The sequence below is a fragment of the Lagopus leucura genome, unplaced genomic scaffold (assembly GCF_019238085.1).
Source record: "Lagopus leucura isolate 7727_CA_CO unplaced genomic scaffold, USGS_WTPT01 Super-Scaffold_100015, whole genome shotgun sequence".
Taxonomy (NCBI): Eukaryota; Metazoa; Chordata; class Aves; order Galliformes; family Phasianidae; genus Lagopus; species Lagopus leucura.
In genome coordinates, this window is record NW_024962269.1 from 9,758,516 (window position 1) to 9,781,581 (window position 23,066).

Consider the following 23,066-nt stretch of genomic DNA (forward strand, 5'->3'; position numbering starts at 1 on the left):
GCTTGTCTCGCATCTGTTATGTGCTGGCTTAACCAACAGTTTCAGTGAATGTGAGTCATTATTTTTTTTTTTCTTCTCTTTTCTATCTAGCCTGAAACCAACTGCTAAGACAGGGTCAAATGTCTGGAGACAGAGAAGACGACAACAGCAAGAATAGCTTTTTGACTTCATCTGCTTGCTCCAGTCCTTCCCAGCACTGCAGAGAAAGCAACATGCACCATTTCCCTGGCAGTCGCTTCGCCTTGTCTATCCAGAACAGCCATCATAACAGCACCTCAGAGATGCAGGGCTCTAATGATGGTGAAGAATACATAAGATCAAGGTTTCCCGCTCAGGGACAGACATAGAAATAAGGACAGATTTGGGCAGAGCTGGGGTGATGCTCCTACAGTAACTTGGAAGAGGACCTTAGAAAAATAAAACCAAAGGTAACAGAGCAGTAGCACGGCTTAATCTTTGCACTCTCCTAACAATGCAGAAAGCAGTGGTTACTACAGAAAGCTTTAGATTAGCAGCAGCACTGTCTGAGCATCACCTGGCTTCCTACTGCATGTCACTAAAGAGTAGATAGAACTGACTTCTGTGACTACAGCTCAGTTATTAACAGATGAACACGTAATCTTGCACAGTACTAACATGGACTAGAAACGGACTAGAAATGAATCACTGTCCCAATTCCACAACACTTCAGGGCTGGATAAAGCCACAACAATTACAGTGGGCAAGAAAAATGCACTGAAACAGCTGCTAGACAACTAAGTCATGGCCACCAGCTTTAAAGCCTTTACCAAGATAGAACAACAGGCAAATTTATAGCAAGATACGCGCTCTGTGCTAGACTGGAGAAATCATACAGAATACAGCCAAAGTCCTCCTCATCACGTTTACTTAGGAGTCTCTGTCCAAAAATTCAGTTCTGAAATAATTCTACTGCCAACCATACGCCCTGCAGAATTATTTTAACTGAGTATTTACCTCCATCCAAGAATGGAAATGAAGTCCTCGCAAAGTAGCTTAAAGATTAGAATACGTGCTGTCCATGTGAGGATGCAAGCCAAAGCAAGCCACTAGAAGTATTTTTCTCATTAAAAACATTAAATTTGTGATGCACATAAACAAAAGAAGAGCTGTTTTCTGTGCACTTTGTTTTTTCTTCATTCTAAAACAAATCTGTAAATGTGATACCAATAATCAAAAAGCAGTAATATAAATGTAACCCAAACAACTAATGGGAATATATCTTTTTTTTTTTTTCCTCAAAATCATCTATAAATACGTTTCAGAACTATGTGGCTGCTAAGCTTAAAACTGCTGACATGAATTGCTTTGGCAAGAGTGCAGCCCCCAACAAGAAAATCATAGTTTTTAAACTCAGCTTTATTTGGCAGTGTCTTAGAAATATGTATCAGATAACAAACAGTGGTCTAAATTTTGCACTGGCTTACAACATCACTGCAGGGGATGGTGGGGGTGGGGGTATGAGTCAGAGAAGTGTTTGGTACATAGGTATGACACAGTTATCTCAGCAGCTTGTTTCAACAGTCTGCCATTTGTGCTGTAACAATACATAGCCAACTGACATACTATAAAGAACAGATAATTTGCAACATATATCATTAGAAGCTAATGCCCAAATTCTCTTAAAAACATGGAGAATATGTAGTTGAATAGATGAAGAACAAAGCTTTTGGTTCAGCTCAAAGCAACCTGCATCCCTAGGAGAAGAGGCATCTCCTGAGCGTGTTGTTACACAGCTCTCAGCTCTGTCAGAGCTTCAAGATGTCAATACTGAGGACATCAAGCGTGCAGAGCATCTCTGGGAAAGGAAACAGAGCAACAACTTGCTACGAGATTGATATGAGTTTGTGACCAGCATGGCTACATATCACAGGTAAATGCTGGTTTGGGATAAAGGAACCGTCTAATATTATTTCTGCCTGTCCACAGCATCGCATACACACTAGCTGCTGCTAAGAACCCTCTGTTTGCAGAGCTTGTGTGTTCAATGATGACCATTTTGACACAGCATTATCCTTTCTCAGTTTAACTTCATGCAAACTGCTCTAAAAGCCTATCTGCACTTTCAGACTCCAACTTACAGCATGTAGCTTTTACCAGGCAATCCTGAAGAAGTGCAGACAGATAACAGTGAAGTCAGGACAAGCTGGAGCTATACCAAAATAACTGTGACAACTTCCTAAGGCTGTGGAAGTCTGCAGCTGCAACAACACAAGGCCTGGTCTCAAGGCACAGCCACATCTCTCAGGGCTCCTCAGTCGCTCTGCAATCGACTCTGCAAACAGGACTCCACTTCTGCCAGCACAGAGTTAGAAAATCATCTTCTACCTGCTTTTGTATCACCCACAACTCACGGCAGCTGCTCACACAGTGGGTCTCAGTGGGTCCTACACTGACTCAAATCACAACTTCATTCCACAAACGCAGCTTGGCTCAAGGAGATGATACACTGCGATGATAGCTCTGTCACAGAGCCATACAATATTCCAATCTGTGTGCTCCTGATCCTGTACACTACTGCTGCCTCCTTGGTGATAAATACTCACTTAGGTTTCTCCGCAGGACACCTGCAAACACACATCTGATAAAAAAGTTGGTAATTATAGTCCTGTAAGAAATATTTCATGATGCTCTGACAACTTCCTTTAACTGAACAGTGCACATGTGCACTTTTTGCCCCTTTTCTTCGTCTAGTTTAAGTGGAGCAATTTTAAAAGGGAAATGCAATTCACTGCCACCCGCAGCTGAATCCCCCAGTGAGCTCCATATAAATAGGTAATTGCATGTAGTTCTCTTTCACATTAAACTTCTCTCCTCTCCAGCTTCAGCGACAACCCTCAGACACAGCAAGAGCAGGATGAGTGTCTGACACAGCCATCTTATTACTGTTTGCAGCAGCTGCACAATTTAGAGAAAACCAGTTTATTCTGCTGCAAAAGTGAAAGCAAATAAACGACCACAAGCTTATTAAACCATCACATAAATCGAGTTAGTCTGGATATAACTGACCATTTATTGAAATTATCCATCAGAGACCACACTCAGATGGCAGTACTGCTTAAACTTGTAAATACTCCAGTTGGCTTCTGAGCAAGAACCCATCATGTAACCCAGGAAGCTGATGTCCTCTGCCACAACAGGAAAGGGCCGCAAGAGTGGGCAACATAGCTGAGGAGAATGTGCAAGAGATTAATTATTGGGGTAAAATTAGAGAAGTCAAGTAAAGCTAAACTCTCCCAATGGAGAGAACAGCTAGCAACCAATTCAAACAGTGCAGGAGGATACATGCCTGGAACATTCCCTTTGTGCTGTGTTGCAGTGTGTTTCCAAAGATGTTCTAAAAGCTATCAAGAGGACAAATGCTCAAATTGGTAGTAACAAAGCCCTGGTATGTGCAAACAGTCAATAGATCAGGGATGTATTTTCCTCCCTTTGAACCTTCAGTTGCTACTGCAAATGTTCAAATATCTTTTCTGTGCTTGCAATGGTTGAGATGAACCTAAGCCAAGGACTGGTCCGGGCCTACTGGAGTTCAAGGGGTTTTAAATCTGGAAGTCTGGCTCAAATCCAGTTTTATACAACAGCACCAGACTGCTAGAAATTTGTTCCTTCACGGATAAGCACTGCATGCTAGGCTTTATAGCCTGATTATCAAACACAGTCTGTTGTTTATTAGTCTTTCAGTTCTTTTTTTGGTGGAATCAAAGCTCCACAGACATCTACGCCTAATTCTATCACAAATGCTTTCCCTGTTGGATTTCTAGTTCCTAAGAATCCCACAGCCTGTAATTAGAAAGAAGGGTCTGTTATGTGAGAGCATTCTTCCGCAAATGAGTTCTGTGCAAGTAGCTTTGTAAATGTCTGTCTCAAAAACAATTGTATGGTATCCAGCTTCAGGGCTGGAGTTTGCAGTAAGGACATATCCCTGGTTTGCAACAAAAACTACTTGCATTTACTTTCAAATATTTTGGCATCACGCACACAAAAAAACAGTAAAGTTCACAATACAATTTTCCATCTAACTCATGAGAGTACAAGGACTGATGTCTTGCATAGAATCTCAGTTAGTAAGGAAAAAAATCTTAATGTAAGGAGTCTCACCTTGCCCTCAACAGGATAGCCTTCAGCAACCCAGCAAACTCACGCTGTAATAGCATCCAATGTGCTCTTTGCAGGTCAAAGACATTTCGTAATTATTCTCTGCCACTGGATTGTCTGCATACTTCTTTCCAGGCAAAATAAAATGAAGGATAAGCTAAGTTTGGTTTGGACAAAGTAACAAAAGATACCTTTGTGCTCATCAAAAATACTCCACAGGCTACTCAGGGAAGACAAACAGAACACAGGAATACTGCACCAAAAAAATCCTTATGAAAACTAAAAACCTCTTTATCTTACTACAAAAACGGAAAAAGCAAGACAGGGACACAGGAAAACAAGAGGAAATAACTAAAACCAAAAGAAAACTCATGGTCAAAGTACTGAGGCTTCAGAACACAGATCCAAATGTAAGCTGAAACGTCAGAAAACAAAAGACTTATTCTGTGTTGATGCTATCAGTACGTGAAGCTTTCAGAAAGTAGCAGCAGAGAGATGTTCCTAACTAAAGCTATCAGCTGCAACCCCGGCACACAGAAGCCCAACCTTGCAAATGAACAAATACAAGACGCTGGCTGCTGCTTTGGACAAGCAATCAGAGTCCAGAACACCAACTCCTTCCCCTCCTTGATAGCAGTTTGCACATATTCACCAACCATTGCTGAACACTCTGCTTTACATTAAGTGAGATACTAGCTGGCAGAACTCTTCTTGAAAACAAGAGATGCATTATGAACATATAAACTAAATATTTTCAGTAAGAAGCTAAAAGAGCTGAAAATTGATCTATTTATATTAAGTTACTCTCAGTAAGCTCATGACAGAGCAAACCAATTATTCTGTATTAATTCAACAATTAAAATAAAAAAACCTTAAAAATTTATACCATTATAATGGTAAGGGATACAATTGTATCTCATATTTAATGTATCTGAGCGAGTGGTATAAGCTCTATTAAGTTTAATCAATAAGCTTCTACCCTGTGGATTTCAACATAAAATAAAATAAAATCACAGATGACCTAAGAATAGGCTGAGAATCAAAACTGGCTCTCCCTCCAGGAAATCATGTTCATAAAAACCAGAGGTGGCTCACAATATATAAATAAAACAATATACATGCAGATTGAGAGGAAATGCCACAGCTCAGAAATTCTCTGCTGGTCACCCAAGTACCTTCCAAGAAGGGAGCATCCCTTCACCAGCTCAACACAAAGATAGGAACAACACTTAGAACATTCCCCTCACTCACATCAGTGGCTACAGCACAGATCTCATAGGCAGTGCCTGATAATCTGGTGTTTATTTTAACACTACTACTTCATATTCACTGAGCAGTTAATCATCTTTTAAACCTGTGACAAAAACACCAATTCTTCACAGCTTTTAAAATACCCAAGAGAAGCCACAAAGAATGCACAGTTCAGAATAAAGAGCTTGATGAGGTTGTTTTCACAAAACATTTGCCAACTCGTGATGCTTAACTCATTCACCAAGACGCCCTGCCACAAACAACCCAGGCGTGCAGGCAGAGCCATTCCCTAGCACACTCACTTCCTCCTGAATCAGATGCTGCACGGCCACATGGAAGTGCTGCCAGGATTGTAATGACACAGAACAGATGAGTTCATAGCAGACTGGAGGCTCTTCTCTTTCACACTTCAGATTTATGCATTATAAGTACTGCAGCTGCATTGTTCAAGTGTGTGCACAGTTTAAATTCACACGTGGAAAGTTGGTGAGGGTCTGGGTGGAGCCTTTGGATTCTGCCCTGAAGGCGTCTGGCAGAGCATCCCCATGCACACAGCCCAGCCTTGTGTCCCAGCTGGTCTGACTGTGCAGGTGATGGGAACTCACTACAGGAGACTTCACCCTACCTGCACAGCTGTACACCACTACTGTTATTTCTCTCTCTTCTGCAGAACAGGACTTCCTGCCCTGATGCAACCTCTGCTGGGATCTCCTGGCATCCAACCGGCTCAATGCAAAGCAGCTTTAATCATCAGGTTTTACTGAAAAGGAGCATGACAGCAGCAGGCAGAGGTGGATGAAGAAAATACGTGCTGGTTTCGGTCTCTCCTCACATCTCCAATAGGAGTGGGAGCGCTGGAGGTGACAGCTAGGTGGAGCAGGGCATGGAGAAGGCAGGGTAGAGCCAGAGGCGTGGAACCCGAGTGTACTGGGCAAAGCAAAATGAGGCACAACTACCACAGCAGCATTTCCAGCACTTGGAAATTCTCAGGTACACAGAAAAGGTGTGTGCGGAGTCTTGTAGCTGGAGATGTAGAGGAAGAAGCTGTAGGTCCTTCCTGACTTTGTCCCATCTGTCATTTAATGTGGAAAATAGGGAGTATTTGGAGATCAAGTGTAGGCATCCAGCTGGAATGTGGCTCAAGAGAGCTGTGTGGGCAAGCCTGCACAGTATGCCATGCAAAATAACCACAGACATCTAGAAGAACAGAGCCACAGGGATGATGATATACCAACATCCCTTGAAAACACCACAAAAGTGATAAATCAGCCAGCCCTACACAGCCTGGATCAAAGTCAGGGACCACACAGGGCTTCCCAGCTGTCATTATCCTGCACATGTATCAACCAAGCAGCTTGTGGGACGGCGAGGATAAAATGCAGTTGCACTAGCTCTGAAGATGACAGTGCCTTTCACACAGTTATTAGGAGGCTGCTTCAGCTTTCACAGCCGTGGGCTTCACTGCTCTCACAGGCGCAGCAGGAAGCAGCATCAGATCCCACTCTTCATCCAACTACATTATAAAGTGTCACTAATATACCAAATAAACGCATCAATATATAGAATGAGTAACTGGCTGTGAGCACGTACTTCTTGTTAGCAAAGAAAGTAAATTCCAAAGGAGATCCATGCTTTTATTCCTATTAAAGATGAAAATACTGAAGTGCAAGAGAACATTTCCACTTGCCTGCAGTCAGCCAGCAGCAGGAACTGCAGGGCCCAAGTTCACATAGGCAATACGAGTTCTCAACACACTGTAGCTGTAGGTAATAATTCTCAATTGCATATTCTACAGTGATTCTCAGAAATCCCATACTATCTCACTCTGACTGTGTGCTTATTGGGACATAATCAGCTTAAATGAGAAATGTACATGATCACACTTCCAAGAGAAGACCACAGCCTGGGTGGCTGATTTATCTGGTTCTATATCCAGTGATAACCTCTTGGTGTAGCAGTATAGAATTTGAAATGAATTACCTAAATAAGGAAAACATATTTCACTTAAATCAAGTACTCTATGTTCATAATGCTATTTAGAAGCAGGAAATGCTCTCCATTGCTCGTTTTTCCCTCTGCAGTCATGAAAAAATTCCTGAACTACCTATTCCTTAATGATGGATAATGTTCCACTTATAAATATAAACCATCAAAGCTCATTTTTCTCACTGGCCTGGCTTCTCAGGGGGGCTATTTGAGCCTCTCCAGTGGTATTAAGGTTTACATCATCTAATTGCTAAAGGCGTTGTATAAGCATTAGAGTCAAGTTATGACATTCTTACAATAGAATGAAGAACAGATCCAATCAGCAGCAATCAAAGTTGAAGAAAAAAAAAGTAGTAGTAGTAATGCAGTCGAAATGTAGCTATTTTTACAAATCCATCTGTCTCCTACTTACTAACTGAAGACACCGACCAGGCCAAGGGAAATTGAAAAGCCTTCTCCCTGCCCCTTCCCCTTGTTTTTTAATAAGAAACCCCTCACATTACACAGCTGTTTGCCTAATACAACTTGTTCTTATGAAAACTCACGAGGCCAAAAGGTCTCTGCTGTGCCTGCCTTCGTGTTTGAGTAAGCAGTCTGCATCATGTAATTCTCCACGGCGTTGGGCAAATATGCATCCTTTTAATCAAATTAAAAAGGAAACTACACGGGCTTTTGAGCCATGCTGTTGAATTAATTTTAAGGGAATATTTGAAGGGATAGTGTTAGAGATCACATGCAAGCTTCTCTGTTGAGGGACGTGGAAAAACTGGAGAAAAAAAAAACAAGCTAATAATTCAAAGCACATGTGGAAAGTTAAGTTATAACATAAGACATTCAAAAACATTTTAATGACTAAGTGCATCTGGGACACTCAACAAGAGTTATCTTATGTATGGGAAGCATTCAGCACGCTAAATAGAATGACTTCTGCAAAGCCATTCAGATGTGTGAGCTGTCCCTAGTCATCCCTATTTCTAGTACCCTCCCTGTAAATTGGGATGGCGGTTCTCCGATTTCCATCCTTGTACTGTCTTTTCAAACTTACTTAGCAGAATCATTATGTTGTTATAGGGTTGGGAAAGGTCTTACACAGCTGTGCTCTGATCTTTGTAGGTACTTTTAAACAAGGAAGTATCACCAAGCTCATGGCTCCGTGAGCTGGGCAGCTGCAGCAGCACTCCTGACAGCTATCAGATATATTGCAAGGAGATGGAGAAAATCATCATGCTTAGGCCTGCCAGTGACCCAAGATACAAAGTTCCTCAAAAGACAAAGCAGACTTTCTACAGTTAGAAAAAGTGTCTAAAACCCCAGCACCAGTTACTCCAACCATTAGCAGAGGCATCCAAACTAATTCTAAAAACATAATTTATTCTTTTACCATTCACAGCTACACAATAAACACATAAAGCTTGTAAGTAGTTTTTAAATTAAACAGTGTCTCACTTGAATGCTCAGCAGAAAGCCCTACTCAAACACACTTAGCCAAAAAAGCTTCAGCTTCTTGCATTCTGAGTGACTTGTACTTCATTATCAAAGTCAAATAACTAGAATATATGCTGTATTAGTAAAAATTACTATAATCTAGCTCTAAAATTAGGTTATGGGCAGTTCCATGAGTCAGTGGCATATGATGGAACAGTCCATTGAAGGAAATAAATGATGAAAGCTGGATGACTTTGTGAGACATCTGCTGTGGATGGAACTAAATTTAAACAAAAGGAGGGTAAGAGAGCAGGAGGAAAACAAAAGGCTCAGGGAAGCTGCAGGCTATTCCTTTAGTTCAATTAAAACAAGGCTTATGTGACAAAACATTATTACACATTTTATCTTTTTGAAAATACAGAACATGAGTTGCATGAGTTCCCATGCTACGAAAACAGACAGGAGTATGTTCAGTGATCCAAGTGCAGATCTAAGGCATTACAGTAAAACAGACCCTAGGACCGTGGAATTATAGAATCATTAAGGTGGGAATAGACCACTAAGATCACCCAGTCCAACTGTCAAACCATCCCCACCATGCTTACTAAACCACGTCCCTCAGAGCCACATCTCCATGGTTTCTGAATACTTCCAGGGACAGCACCTTCACCACCTCCCAAGGAATCAAACCACAGAATGCTGTCAGTGGGCCACATCACTGTGCTAGCTGTGTGCCAGTGCATGGAAGGATTTCCCTCCCCATAGCAGGACAGTGAAGGCGAGTGGTGCCATGGTCCCAGCAAGCTGGTGGGAAAGGGAAAAGAACATGGAAGTCCAACCACTGCTGTTCCTTCGCTATGAAGTAGGAGAGCTTGAGGTAAGAGGGAAAGATGCCAGCAGCGTGGGTAAGGCAGTTACTCTCTGCTTAAAGCTTGGGGTGGAAGACTGTCTTTGAGGCAATGCTCGTCTCTAAGCTGGGACTCATCACACAATAATAAAATATTGTAGTGCATTGTATTAGCTTAGTTGAGGCAGCACAGCAGAGAAATTAGCCTGAAGGAAAAGCTGGCTCTCCACAGGGCAGATGTTAAGGACAGTACTGTACCCTTCCAGCACGTGGGGACTGTCCACTGAGGCATCCAAGATTTACAGTGGGCTGCAAGCGGCGCACTCAGATTGCCTTAGTGGCAATGTGCTAAGCTGCACATCTCGGTGAGATATCTGTAATGCACTAGTCTTTTTCAAAAGCAGAAAAATCGCAAACTCCATATACTTCATCATAACAAAACAGAGCAGGCTGAATAAATATTTGAACATTCAAAAAGAAACCAAAAACCTTAAAACCCAGCAACTGAAAACAATCCAGTCAAACATCTGTGATAACAGACCTAAATACATGGCAGTTTTCAATTGAGAAACTCATGGTGAGGACTAAAGAGAAATAAAAACCACAAAACCCACTTGCACATGCATGCCCAAGCACCTGAAAACCCACCCTAAAAGTATTTCCTAATGCTATTCAGGTGTAAGACATCTGTCTCAGAATACTAGCTTCCTTATTTGTATTGTAGAAACAGGTACTAAATGCTTTAAACAACCATTAAAATTAGCAAAGTCGTTTTTAAAATTCAATTTACCATCACTAGTCTTCCCTCCAGCACAATCCACCCAATCTGAGTGCCTCAGCAGCAGGGAGACCACTGGGTCACAGTGTTTGTGTAGGAGTTGCTTTATGAACTGTTTTATGCATAGCTGGCTTCTCCCAACCTTTGGGATTTTTTTTTCTTCCCCCCCAAAACACCCCCAGAGACCAAAGCAAAACAAAATTCTCTTGGAATAAGTTAGCGAGATTAAATGTACCATACATTTAAAATATGATCATATAAAAGTAACTATTTTTGAGAGCTGACTCGGTTCTTCTGTTTCTGTGGTATTGTCTAGTGTGTCAAAGGGTAGGAACGGCCCCTGAAGTCCTCTTTTTATCACATGATTAACAAAAAACCCAAATTCTGGACTCTGCTTTACCCCTGCAAGACCCCGCAACCACAGGCACTGCTCACAGCCACAACCAAATGAGGGATTTTTTTACATTCACTTCAACTGAAAAACACGGCAATGCATTGGAAAGGAAACATTAAGTCTCATACAACTACCGTTATGCACAGGATGTTTAAAACTTTCCTTGTTTTCCTTCTGGATGCCAGCAGGTTCACAGGTTCAGACAAACCTCATTTACCCACTAAGCTGGCAAACTGCAGTAGATCAAATCAAACATCAACAGAAGAGAAGCTGGAAATACAGCGAGAGGCACTGGGCATCACTTTCAGCCACATCAGTGGGATATTCAAGATGTACATGCTGTACATGCACAGCATGCTTGTTTCCTGTTCCTAAGCATCTACCGTACCAAGTCATCTGCCTGCTAACAGAATGGAAAGCAAACACTCACTTCCTTCATCCCATATGTAAAAATCAGATGAACTAAAGACTAAAGCCCAACATCCACTCATTCCTGTGCACGACACTGCCAAGTTCCAGTGCCATCACTGGCTGGCACGCTTTGACCTTCTTGCTACCAGAACAAAAAGTCCACAAAGTTGTGATCAGATGTTTTTCTGCGGAAAAATGGCACAGCAGTGGGCTGGTATGAATGGAAAGTCTTACATCTGAAACATCTTCATTCTCTGCAATGCCGGTGGGACCACATAACTTCACTGAAAAACAGGTATCATATGGAGATTTGGTAGCTGCCTGCAGCGAGCAGAATTGTTTACAAGTTTTAAATACGAGAAGATTCCTTGCCAGAACTCTCTCTTTCTACAGTAAAACCAGACTCAAATGTGAAATACTCAGTTCACATGAACCAGTCATACATTCCACACATGACCATGTCGGTATGCTCCAGGAATTCACATACTGAAAAAGCAGATAGACAATGCCAGAGCTTCTTTTCCAAAGATACCTGTTCCCTCCTCCTGCAGGTGCAGTAATTCTGGCACAGCCCTCTCAGGCTTCTACCCTTCCATGGAATAAAGTGGGTGTGTGGGGGTGGATGGATGGGTGGAAAAATCCCATAAAATATTAAGCATCAAGGTTCAAGAAGTCCTGCAGAGAACAACTTCAGGACATCTCATGCCATGTACACGGAAACTTTCTCTCCTCCTCTTCTACCTATCTGCTGTCCTGCATGTTATTCACTCGATGGCCATTTCTCTTCCTCCTGCTGGTTGTTACGTTTCAAGGACCTTAAGTGAAAATATCTGATGATGGAACCACTGTTTTATCCCAGAATGAGAGACATATGTAGTTATTAATTCCCTCTAAACACACACACAAAAAAATAATACAACTCATTCCCTACCTGTCTGGACGCTTGCGGTCTTACTAGGTCAGTCATGCTGTGCTAAAATGTTAAAACCTTAGTACTGAGGTCTGGTTTTAATTCTCTGTACTCTGCCTTCATAAGCTGCTGGGCTGGGCACAGAGGCAGATGGTTGTTTAGAGTTCACACACACAAGAGAAATCACAGAAGTAAAAATAAATAACTAAATAAACTGCTGCCAGTTGAAACAGCCCTCTACAGGCAGAGTGCCCTTCTGATGCATAAACCTCTGACAAACGTACTCTTCAGATGCAAAGTTCAAAGAATAAGCTCCCAAACAAGTTTTACTACCACTCTTAATTTTGGCAGGTGCCTCAATGAGGACACATTTATCTGAACAAAAGGGAAATTTTCTTTTTCAAGGAGTGTTAACAGCTCCGATTAGAAAAACATCCATTTTTGGCAAGTATCTTAATTTCCACAAAGCACAGAAAGGTGACAGGGAAAATCTGTCAGATCACAGAGTTTATTTTTTGGTATAAACTTTTAGGCACTGATACCTCTAATAGATACAGATATATTTTAAATAAATGGATTGACCTAATTTTCAAAAACTGATTTGGAGAAGCCCTTTGGTTTGCTAGTACATGGCAGAAGTCATCCCATTCATCAAATGTTTTGATAATGCATTACTTTCTCATTAATCACGAGTTTTACTGTCACTGTTGATAATGACATTTAAGGCACAATGGCATTCTGTTTGCCAGAGCTGAGTTTCTGGGCATGCTTCAAGTGAGTTATTGAATCCCTTGAAAGAATTTTGCATGCAAAGCCAAGTAAGGATTTCATCCAACTCTTCTTTGTATCATCTGGATTTTCATTAATTTGAGTCAGAGTTCAAAATACTGACCATGCATCAAAACCATGTTTGCATTCATAGGCTACCAGTGAGCGTGGAAATAAATCTCCTTCTCAAGAAAGATCAAGTGGAAATCAGACTTGGAAAGCTGACATGGAGATACAAGACAACTCATAGCACAAGAAATCCTGTGCTGAATTTCAGGAAATGCATCTGTTGTAAAGAGAAGTTATTCCTGATCTTGTCTCCCATATGGTTATTTACTGTTAATTGAGCATTTCCCATCTGTTCAGTGCTCTAGAAAGCTTTGCTTTGCTTCTCCACTGGTCTCTGGCATTATCCTCTTTCGAGTTTAATACTGTTTTTTTCTTTTTTACAGAACGATTTGGCTCCTACCTACACCATTAGGTTTTTGTGGCTCCACATACGAACCGGTCTGAATAAAAAGCTCTACAGCTAGACAGAAAACTGCATTTGCTGAAACCACCACTAGGAGAATAAGTGTTACTTGAAGGTTCTAGAGACAGGTTCCTCAATTCAATCCTCTGTTCAACTAATTTGGACTCATACTTCCACGGTACTCATGAATCACTGCAAACTGTCACACAATGGTCTTCTCTTCTAAAATAATACCTATCAGCTTAATTTTTGCTGTGTTCTGTCACCATTTCCATCATAAAATTCTACTTTTTTGTACTTATAAAATATGGCAATAAAATATTATGCCAAGACTAAACTTGGCACAGAGGTCCTGTCCAGAAGTAACCTCAATCTTTTTCAGTCAGCAACTGAACTGACTTACACACTTTTAAATCACTTGAAAAATGGAAGTTGTGGAGGTTCTGGTTTTCATTGTCACAGGTACACAGTTTCAGCATCCCTTTGCTACCCAGCCAAAACAGTTTATAAAGACTGCTGAACATGAGTGTCCTGAGCAGGCCTTGTGCAGTACTTCCTTAGTTCAGTTTTTTGGGAATAAATGGAATGGAGGTATTTTTCAGAAGTTGTCTTTCTTACTATTTTACTCAAAGTTCTATGTTCTGTGCCATCAGACAGTTTTTTGGGTTTTTTTTTTTTGCAGCAGTTTAGAAGCTCCTGCTTGCACTGGGACTCTGCTATGCTGTGCATTACTCACTCAGTTCACAACCTCCAGCCCTGAACCTGCGTCCTTACCCCAACATCCATCAGTTTCATCAGTGAATCTTGATAACAAAGATGTCTTTGTGAATGGATCCTACTGTAGGTTTTATTTTGTGTATGTTTAAAGTGATTTGCTCTTCCCAGATGCAGGTTTCCAGGAACAAAAAGGGAAAATACATTATTACTTGGAATATCTAGCCCATTCTGATGAATCACATCCATAACACAAACAAGCTTCCTGGGAAGACTGTTTGTTGCTGTCAAGTCTCAGCTGCTGCTGTCTTTTCTAGAGCATTTCAAACCATACACACACACCACAGTTCAGCTTTCCCGTTGCTACAATGTGTTAGCAATTAATGTACAATAAACAAGCAGACAACTGTTCCATTTCCAGGGAATAAAATCTCCAAGGAAATAAAATGGAATAGAAACTATCCATCCTTCCCCATATCCTGAGAGTTAAAAATAGAGAAAGCAATTAACTCCACAAAGACATCACGGTTTTAAGCCCATAGTTAAACAGCCACTTCAGTTTGGCATATGCTTTTACTGCTCCTGAAGTCCTGTCTTCTCCTGATCTGTAACTATTCCCTGCTTCTCCTTTGTGCTAGCACAGAGTTCAAGCAACCCCAAGATAAGGCAAGCCAAAGAGCTCTCAACTACAAACAAGGTGGTGTTTTTTTTGCTTAGGCTAGCTTTCAGCTGGGCTGGCCCCTTTATCTGGTACTACAGTGAGTCATGGCAAACGCCAAAATATTAGTGGGTGAAATGAGGTGAGCATTGCATAAGCTGGTACGACTGCCAAAGAGACGCTCATGCAACCACAGTCCCAGTCTTATTCCTGAGGGTAGAAATGTGAGAGGAAAACTGCTTTCTCCATCAGCTTTTCTCTCTCTTCCCTCTGGCAATGGCAGCCTCACAAGTTCTTGGGGTCTGGAGCATTTTATACACGACATGACTGCTAGGAGGTGCTGGGAAAACCCCAGAAATGCACTGATAATGATCACCGCTGATAACAAGTACAGTCAGAAGACGCTGCTCTGATCTGGTGCAAATGAAGGCTCTCCTTTGTCAACATGTTGTCGTTAGTTCCTCAGTTTGAGGGCTCAAGGAGGGAGGCTACAGTGTTGAGAAAACAAACCCTAAGGTGAGGAAGAGAGTAAAATTAAAAATCTTAGCACTTCATTACTCTTTCACCAGAAAATCCCTTCTTCTAAGTAGCCCCTGTATTCAACTGCCAGAGGCCACTAAACAATGTGGTTTTTCTGCTGCCTGTGGTGAACTCCACTTTGGGAAGGAAAATAAATAAGTAAATAAAGAAAGAAATAAAACTTATGGCTGGCTGCCTTGCAGTTTACAGCTCCCTAAAGTCTGCATTGGCCTTTGTTGTTCATGAAACGTAACTTTTGAAAGCCTAGAGAGACTTCAGGCTGCCCAATTGGTTTGGTAAACACTGACTTAGAAGAAGAGCATTTGCCTACTTCACTTGCTTCTAAAAATCACTAAGGCACTCATTATTTCTGTTCACTACAGTTTATTCCTACCTGTTACAATGCTGTTACTCTGAATATGGCTTGTGTCACAGGAAGGAAAGTGGAACTGATTGAACAGACTCTGGAATGACCTTGCTCTCAAAAAGGTATCTCAAGGAGTGAGTGATGCTCCTGACATGCTATTTAAAAGAAAACTGATGCTTAGCTAACAGTCCATAAAGAGAAGTGCTGCTCTTGTTTAATGGTATTTCCCAGGGTCAATACTTGCAGTGCACAAGTAACCACAGTAACTTTGCACAGGAAAACTTGTACAGTATCTCTGTATAGTTAGGATAAATTGTGAACTGTTCTTCCCTGCACGTGCTCGAAAAGGCTGTAGTTACACATATTCACCAGTCTCTAAAAAGTTATCCTTCTACACCCAGCTGGACTTCACACCTTTAAGAGTGCAGATAAGCAGGCCGCCCTGGCTCTAAACTGGCTGTTTCTCTCACACTGGGAAAACGTTTGCTGCCCTGTGCAGTTGATTTAAAAGAATTCTGTGGCAATCTGACAACTCCAAAAGACTCAGACAGGAAAAAAAGGATTTAGCTCTACAAATACCATTATTTGAACTTCTCTTTCCATTTCCATTTCTTTCATAAAGATGAGTTCAGTGTAAAAAGAAAAGAAAAATGAAAGAAACACAGACTTGGACTTTCAGAACTGCTCAGCATTTCTCTAGTCCTGCTTTAGTTTATGCAGCTTAAGCCCACTAACCATCAGAGCACTTCTGGAAGTCTAAGTGCAACTGTTCAACTGGGTTCTGAATTACTTCTTAGAGGAAAATGGTAACGTGCATTATAATGTGTAACATGCTATATAGTAAAAACAGTGACTGTGCTCTTTTGCAGATCTCACATATACATTTTAAAGTGGTACAGAACTCAGCTGTTTTGTTTTGCACAGGTTCCCCTAATCATTTGTTTGGTTTTGATCCATCTGGATTTTTACCACAGAATTTTGCTTTGAGTTTTCAATATGAATAGAGGAAACCTCTGCCAAAACCACATCATATTCAAACCACAGGAAGCCATGAATTTGGCACTGCTTTAACATGGAAGCTGTAAACAGCATGCAGGTTCACTCAAAACTGGTTCACTGTCCTTTGAGTTATGAAACACAACAAAACTTCCAGCAAGCCAGGTCAGAAGTCTGAACTACTACAGCAAGGAGAAACTATGTGTCTTTAACATTGATCAGGATTTGGTTATACGTAATGTTCTCCCAGTTGTAGTTGCTTTCTTTTTTCTTTTAGCTATAAACACATTATATGGAAGAATAAAAAGAGATGCTGAGCTTTCCCTTTTCCAATTTTGAGTTAAAATAGGATTTAGTTACTTCTCATAGCTCTGACATATGCATATTCTATTAAAGAGAGGATAGTTCCCTACTGGCAGCCTCAAACATGAATAACTGTAAAAGCCAGAATTATACCACAAGTATAATACAGTTTTCTGTGTTAAATAACACATTGTCAACTGTAGCTAACTTACACCACTGCTACAGGAGCAGAACTCTTGTTTAAAATCCACATCAGACTTCCAGCTGCCAAACACTAGATTTTTTTTTTTTCCAGGATTCCCGTTAGAAAACCACAAGGAGCTTTTATGAAAATGGAAAGTCTGAAGGATGATTTTTGCCTTCAAAATAAACACTGCCATAAAGAAATACATATTTGTAAAGAAGTCACAAGTTCACAGAGGATGAAGGCAAAACAATCTAGATTTCCAGACGATGCCTGAAAACAATTCAGCTTCCAAACCTACCCGAGCCAGAAGTTTGAAGATAGAGCTATATGAAAGTGATTTGACTCAAGTCAAACAAAATGCAGTAATACAAAAGATGACTTATATTACTTCAGTGCCTGCAGGAAAAAGGTATTCTAATCTCACTGAACTCCATTTTTAAGAGATTTGTAAAACAGTTGTTTGAACGGCAGAAAACCTCAGCAGGGATCTGTAATACAACAAACCATGCTTTGGACAAATCTGACCTGTCATAGAGTTTTCAGATGTACACAGCTGCTCCCGTAGCTTTTCCACATCGTCTGGGTGAACCTGCTCATATAATGTGCTGCCAAACCATTCGGACTGCGGCTGGTTGAGCACAGGAGTCACTGAGTCCGATACGTAGATGACTCTCCCAGTCTCCGCTGCAACCACAAACAGGAACCCATCTGCAGCCTCCAGGATAAGATGTTTCAGTTCCTTCCAAGGAAGGGATTTGATTAGAAGGACAGAATGAAAAAGAAATTCAATAACACATCAGCCAGTGCCAAAGAATATTATTTTTTAGAGACTTTAGTAGATGATCAAAACACTGGGAGAAGTTTTCTTTGCAGTACTGAAATAACGGCACGTTCAAGTTTGCAGTAAGACATAAACTGACCTTAATAACAACCAAAATTTTGTTTTCCTTTGTTGCCTTTCAACAGGTGATCTCAATTCACATTAGGAAAATTAACTAAGTAAAACTTGCTGCATGTTGCATGATTGGTATCTAATATTAAAAAAATAAAAATAAAAGTAATTTAAAAGTACTGAGGAAATTAAGGACTATAACTCATATGGCAGTTTCATCCTTTAATTACACGTCCTGGATAATTTAATTGGAAAGAAATGAACAAGCTCTCCTGTCAGTTTTTGTGGATTTTTTTCCCCTCAGGATAAGCTCTGTTTGTAAATTAAACAGTCACTGGATGGAAGACAGAAACTGTAACATGGGCAAGGATAGGAATCCTCAGCCTCCTCTCCCCTTAGGATGTTTGAGCATAAGAAAGTTGCATCATTTCTTGCTTTCCTTTTCCAATCTGTCCTTCACTTTCAGATACCTACTTGGTCTAGACACTCAACAGCTTGACATGCATATGCAAACGGCTGCATGCATCATGAGAACATGCTACCCTTGGTTAACAGAGCTTGAAAACTTCTCATGCGAAATGATGACAACTATTACTCCAATTCACAGAAAACAAGCATCACAGCTCTTGCTTGGTGGCTCTTGTGAATGCATGGGCTTGCTAAGATAGAGCAGTGAGTTACTGCATCTGGAATTCAGACAGAGCTTTGGATAATCCATTTCCCAGTTCAGGTAAGAGAGCGAGCAAGTGTCAGATACTACCTGGTAAGGTGAGGACTATAACCTGATGAATTCTGCTAAGGCCCCCAAAGAATGAATAACACATCAATACTTATCAGCCTGAAGACTACTGCTGGCTTCAACTTTTTCATCAGAAAGAAAGCACACCAATTCTGAACATATTCTAAAGAAAAAACTCACTGCTGCACTATTCAAAGGATAATGAGACCTGCTATGAATATATTATTAACAAAGATTAAAATAAATTCTGTCATTCTTCAAGGTTCAAAAAAAATTGCAATGTTAAGCAAGCAAGGTGTCGTACCAAAAAGCAGTTGAATGGCACAGCACCTCCAGAGGCACACTTTAGGAAAGCCAAAATAAGTAGAGATGTGAATACTGAGAAGTCAGCAGCAGCTGCTGTTTCTCTAACAGAAAAAAAAAGTATTGCCTCTAGCCATAACTTACACATGTAAGTACTTAAATTGTTCAGACCACAAAAATGCCCATTACACCCATAGGACTTCACAAACAGTGAAGACTGTAGGAATTTCCAGTGCATTCAGTCAAACACAGTTTTTCTTCAAGTACTGGGTGCACCTTCCCTCTTGCACTAAAAATGTAACCAGTAAAGTACCCCAGATATTACAGATGGGATCCATCACAGCCCAGTTCAGCTGCCTAGAACTCCTTACAGAACAAACAGACATTTGTGAAAAGATCTACCTGTTCCGTAAGAAACGATGGCTTGTAAGCTCCATCGGTAGATTTGTTCCCAGTGCCCCTCATTGATTTCATGTGTGAAACAGCCATCCGAAGGATTGTCAGCTTGTCAGGCTTACGAGCCAACGCGCTACATGTGGGCACCATGTCAGACAGCTCCGTGATGTACTGCGTCATCTTATTTCTTCTGCGCCTCTCAATTTCACTGTGATTCTCCCTGATCGTTTAGAGAAACACCAAACCAACAGAAAAGCAGACGTAATCAGTGTGAGATTTTCAAATGGATGTAAGAGATTGTAATGCTTTACACTTGTTTTGTAGTTACCGTGTCAGGAGAGGAAAGTGCTTTACAAAGCTGAGCATTGCTATCTCTCAGTTTATAGCCAGAAAATCCAGGCCACAGAAGGACGATTTGCCTATAGCTGTGGAAGAACTCAAATTTCTATCCCGTTGGTTCCTGTTTAGTTTCCTTCGGTTTAAGGACAAATAATAGAAGTGGAAAGATTTGAGGTACACCTGCCAACTCCTGCCAAAGTCCTGAATTTGCTGAAGTTGTGATGCACCACACACCTTCCAGACCTTGCTCAAGGTGTTGGCTATGCTTACAGGAGGCCTCCTATAGAGGAAAGCTCTCACTAGTAACTGGATCACATCTCACTATGCAGGGGAAAAAACCCTATGTCCCAGCTGAAAACACCCACTTAATGATGACAAAGATTTCCATGTCCTCTAATGCTGTGTGCCAAGTCCAGCCTCCCAGTACACTTCACTTGCAGGGAAATGCTGTAGGATCAGACTGCAGAACTGAGACCATATATGGTGTAACACCACATTAAATAAGTATATATATAAAAGAAATACACAAGACAGCAAGTAAACATCTGGCTCATCAGACATAGGTCAGAATTGAAGACAAAAACAAACTAACACAGCAGGGAAGTAACAGTGACAGTAGTTGATGCTGCCCCGCTACAGGCTGAGCTCCGATGTTCTCATCCTTTATAGAAAACATATGACTGAGTTGGTGAGCCAACTGAGAATTCTCAAAACTGACAGTCACCAATGCCTGCCAGAATTGAAGATCTCAGAGTTCAGTTTTCTCTTACTGTAAGTCACCACTGTCTGATTGCTATCAAGGAATTACACCAATACATACAACTGAGAGAGATGGTCCAAAGAGACCTAGAATCCTTCAGTGCCTAGCACTTATTTTTCACATACTGTACCTGTCAGATGGCAGCTAAATACAAGTATACAACAGGTATGTGATGCTTCAGATGTCGAAGCAGCATCTTCCACTGATTTCAATGAGCTCTGCATGGCTTTTTCTTGTGGGATCTCTGGCTGATCCAACAAGATGACATGGTGATCACATGGAGAGTCCACCAGCACTGATCAGTATGATAGCACAACTTTAAAAGAAATTCCAGCATTCTTTGAAATTGAACGTTATGAAGAATGATCATGAAAGGCTTGGCATATTTTGCAGTAAGTTTGATAGTAGAGCCTTTTCTTAAAATGAGAAGAAAAATCCAGGCTGCAGTATGCTGCTTTCTGAAATAAAGGAATGCATGGGCTTGCCCTACTTCACAGCATATAACCTCCTTCCTGTACATACCAGTGTTCCATGCAAGAGGCACTTTCTACAGGAATGCTATGTGTTAGGGCTACATGCAGTTACTATTCCCACTGATGCCTACACTACTACACCAATACTCATGAAATCAAGGAATGTATAAGGCCCGCAGTGACAGGCCACTGTGTTTTAGTAAATTACATGTAGTCCTTTGGAAAAGGTCACTACTGATTTAGCTATTTATTACAACTTAATAATGAAACTTTCCACTTCAAAGGGCTGACAGAGAGCCTTTGCGTGGTCTGTACATCTGTGGGAGAGAACAGAGCCTGTGAGAGCTGGACTGTATGCACACAAAAGCAGAACATCTTGTGTGACAATGTGCATGTACGTAACAGCATGTGTGTACATCTCAGCATACATATGCAGATAAATATGGGCAAAAGAAAGAAAAATGCATTTTTACATGATGAAAGCTTGATCTAAGTTCAGCATTTTCACAGAAATGGTAACTGAGAGACAAAAAAACACAAGCACTCAACACATATTTTACATTTACAAATATATATTCCCCTATCTGCCACTAAGTTATCTTGAGACTCCCAATCAATTATAAACAACTATTGTAAAGAATAAACACACAGCAAAAGAGAAGAAAAATAAGAATATTCAATAGTCCATTTTATTTATGATCACAAAAAGTAATAGCACGTTAACCAATTGGCTATGAAAGGGATCAACCAAACAAAGCTCTGAAAGTTTCCTGAAGCCAGCTCAAACTTAAACTCCTAAAAGACAGATCGTGTTCCTTTTCCAAAAGGGCCTGCCCATGGAACCCTGGCATTCATAAGCACGCATTCACTATGATGCCCTAATTCTGTAATTTCTAACTTTGTTTTTGCATGGAAGTTTTGGAGGAACATTACATTGTGAGAGATTGTGGGAGCTGATTCAAACCCACGGAGGTCCAAGGTTAGTGTTGCTGACTTCAAGAATTTTTAGATCAGCCAACCCTTTCTACTTTTGATCAGTCAGAAGGGCATCATAGAAAACAAAAATGGGGAAAAAAAAAAAATCACTTTTGATTTTCCTTCTTTGGTTCCTGGCCATCCTTTTCGTGTCAGCAGTACTTTGATCATCTTCCCACCTAAAAACAAAATAACCAGCTCTCTAAGCTAAGGCACACATACTGAGATGTTCTGGATATGACCATTTCCTTCTTTTCTCTCAGCAGGAGACCTCTCAGGAACATGCCTACCTTGCAAACTTTTCCTTATCACCAGATATTTGATCACCATCATACCTATAAACAAAAGACAGTAAGTAAATTCACAAGGGTTATACATCTAGGAAAGTCAACACGCAGCAAAAAGCAAAGAGGTTCACAACTGCAAACTATTACAAAAAACAGCAAGAAAAATGAGGGCATGAAAATGATAAAGCAAAGAAACTATGGAGCTCAATGGAACTTCCAAGCCACGCCAATTCAAAAACTTCCTTTGTACATTTAAAAAAAAGTTGAAGATACATTTCATTGGACTTATGCAAACACTAACATACAGTCATCACTTGGGAAACTTCACAACCAGCACCGTAACAGAAAACACCACTGAGCTTCTACCGACAGCAGCCCATGAAATATTCATTGCTATGTTGGAAGTGAAAGAGAGTTATCTTTTCCAGATTGCAACCACAACTCAGCAGAGGGCACTGATGGTCTACAGATAACACAGCAGGGCAGAGAGACACACACTTAAGTGCAATGCATTATATGGAGATGCCTTCAGAAAAAAAAGCTCTAGTAGGTATCTACACTGTACCACTTGTTGGAAAGACCGGCAAAAGCTGGGCAGGCATGAAACTGCTGGGTGAACAGAAGTGAAATTATAACTGGCTTAGATCCCTAAAAGTAAGCAGATACCTCATTCCTTTCTGAATTAACAGAAGTCTGATGCCTAAACAGATACTTGCAGCAAATCAATGAGGATATCCAGATCCATGGGACATCAGCCCCATTGATTAAACCTTCAGTCTTTCTGATGTGTTGTCCCAGAG

At 40.8% G+C, this 23,066-nt stretch overlaps 1 protein-coding gene across 2 annotated transcripts in view; it reads right to left on the reverse strand.

Moving 5' to 3' along the window:
* ARNT2 (aryl hydrocarbon receptor nuclear translocator 2) overlaps nt 1–23,066 on the reverse strand; it is a 92,907-nt gene that overhangs the window by 42,421 nt on the left and 27,420 nt on the right. For both annotated transcript variants that reach the window (XM_042876054.1, XM_042876055.1), the window contains exons 4-5: nt 19,439–19,652; nt 17,628–17,841 (exon numbers count right to left, since the gene is read on the reverse strand). In XM_042876054.1, coding sequence (XP_042731988.1) covers nt 17,628–17,841; nt 19,439–19,652 — 428 coding nt within the window. The remainder of the gene's footprint in view (nt 1–17,627; nt 17,842–19,438; nt 19,653–23,066) is intronic.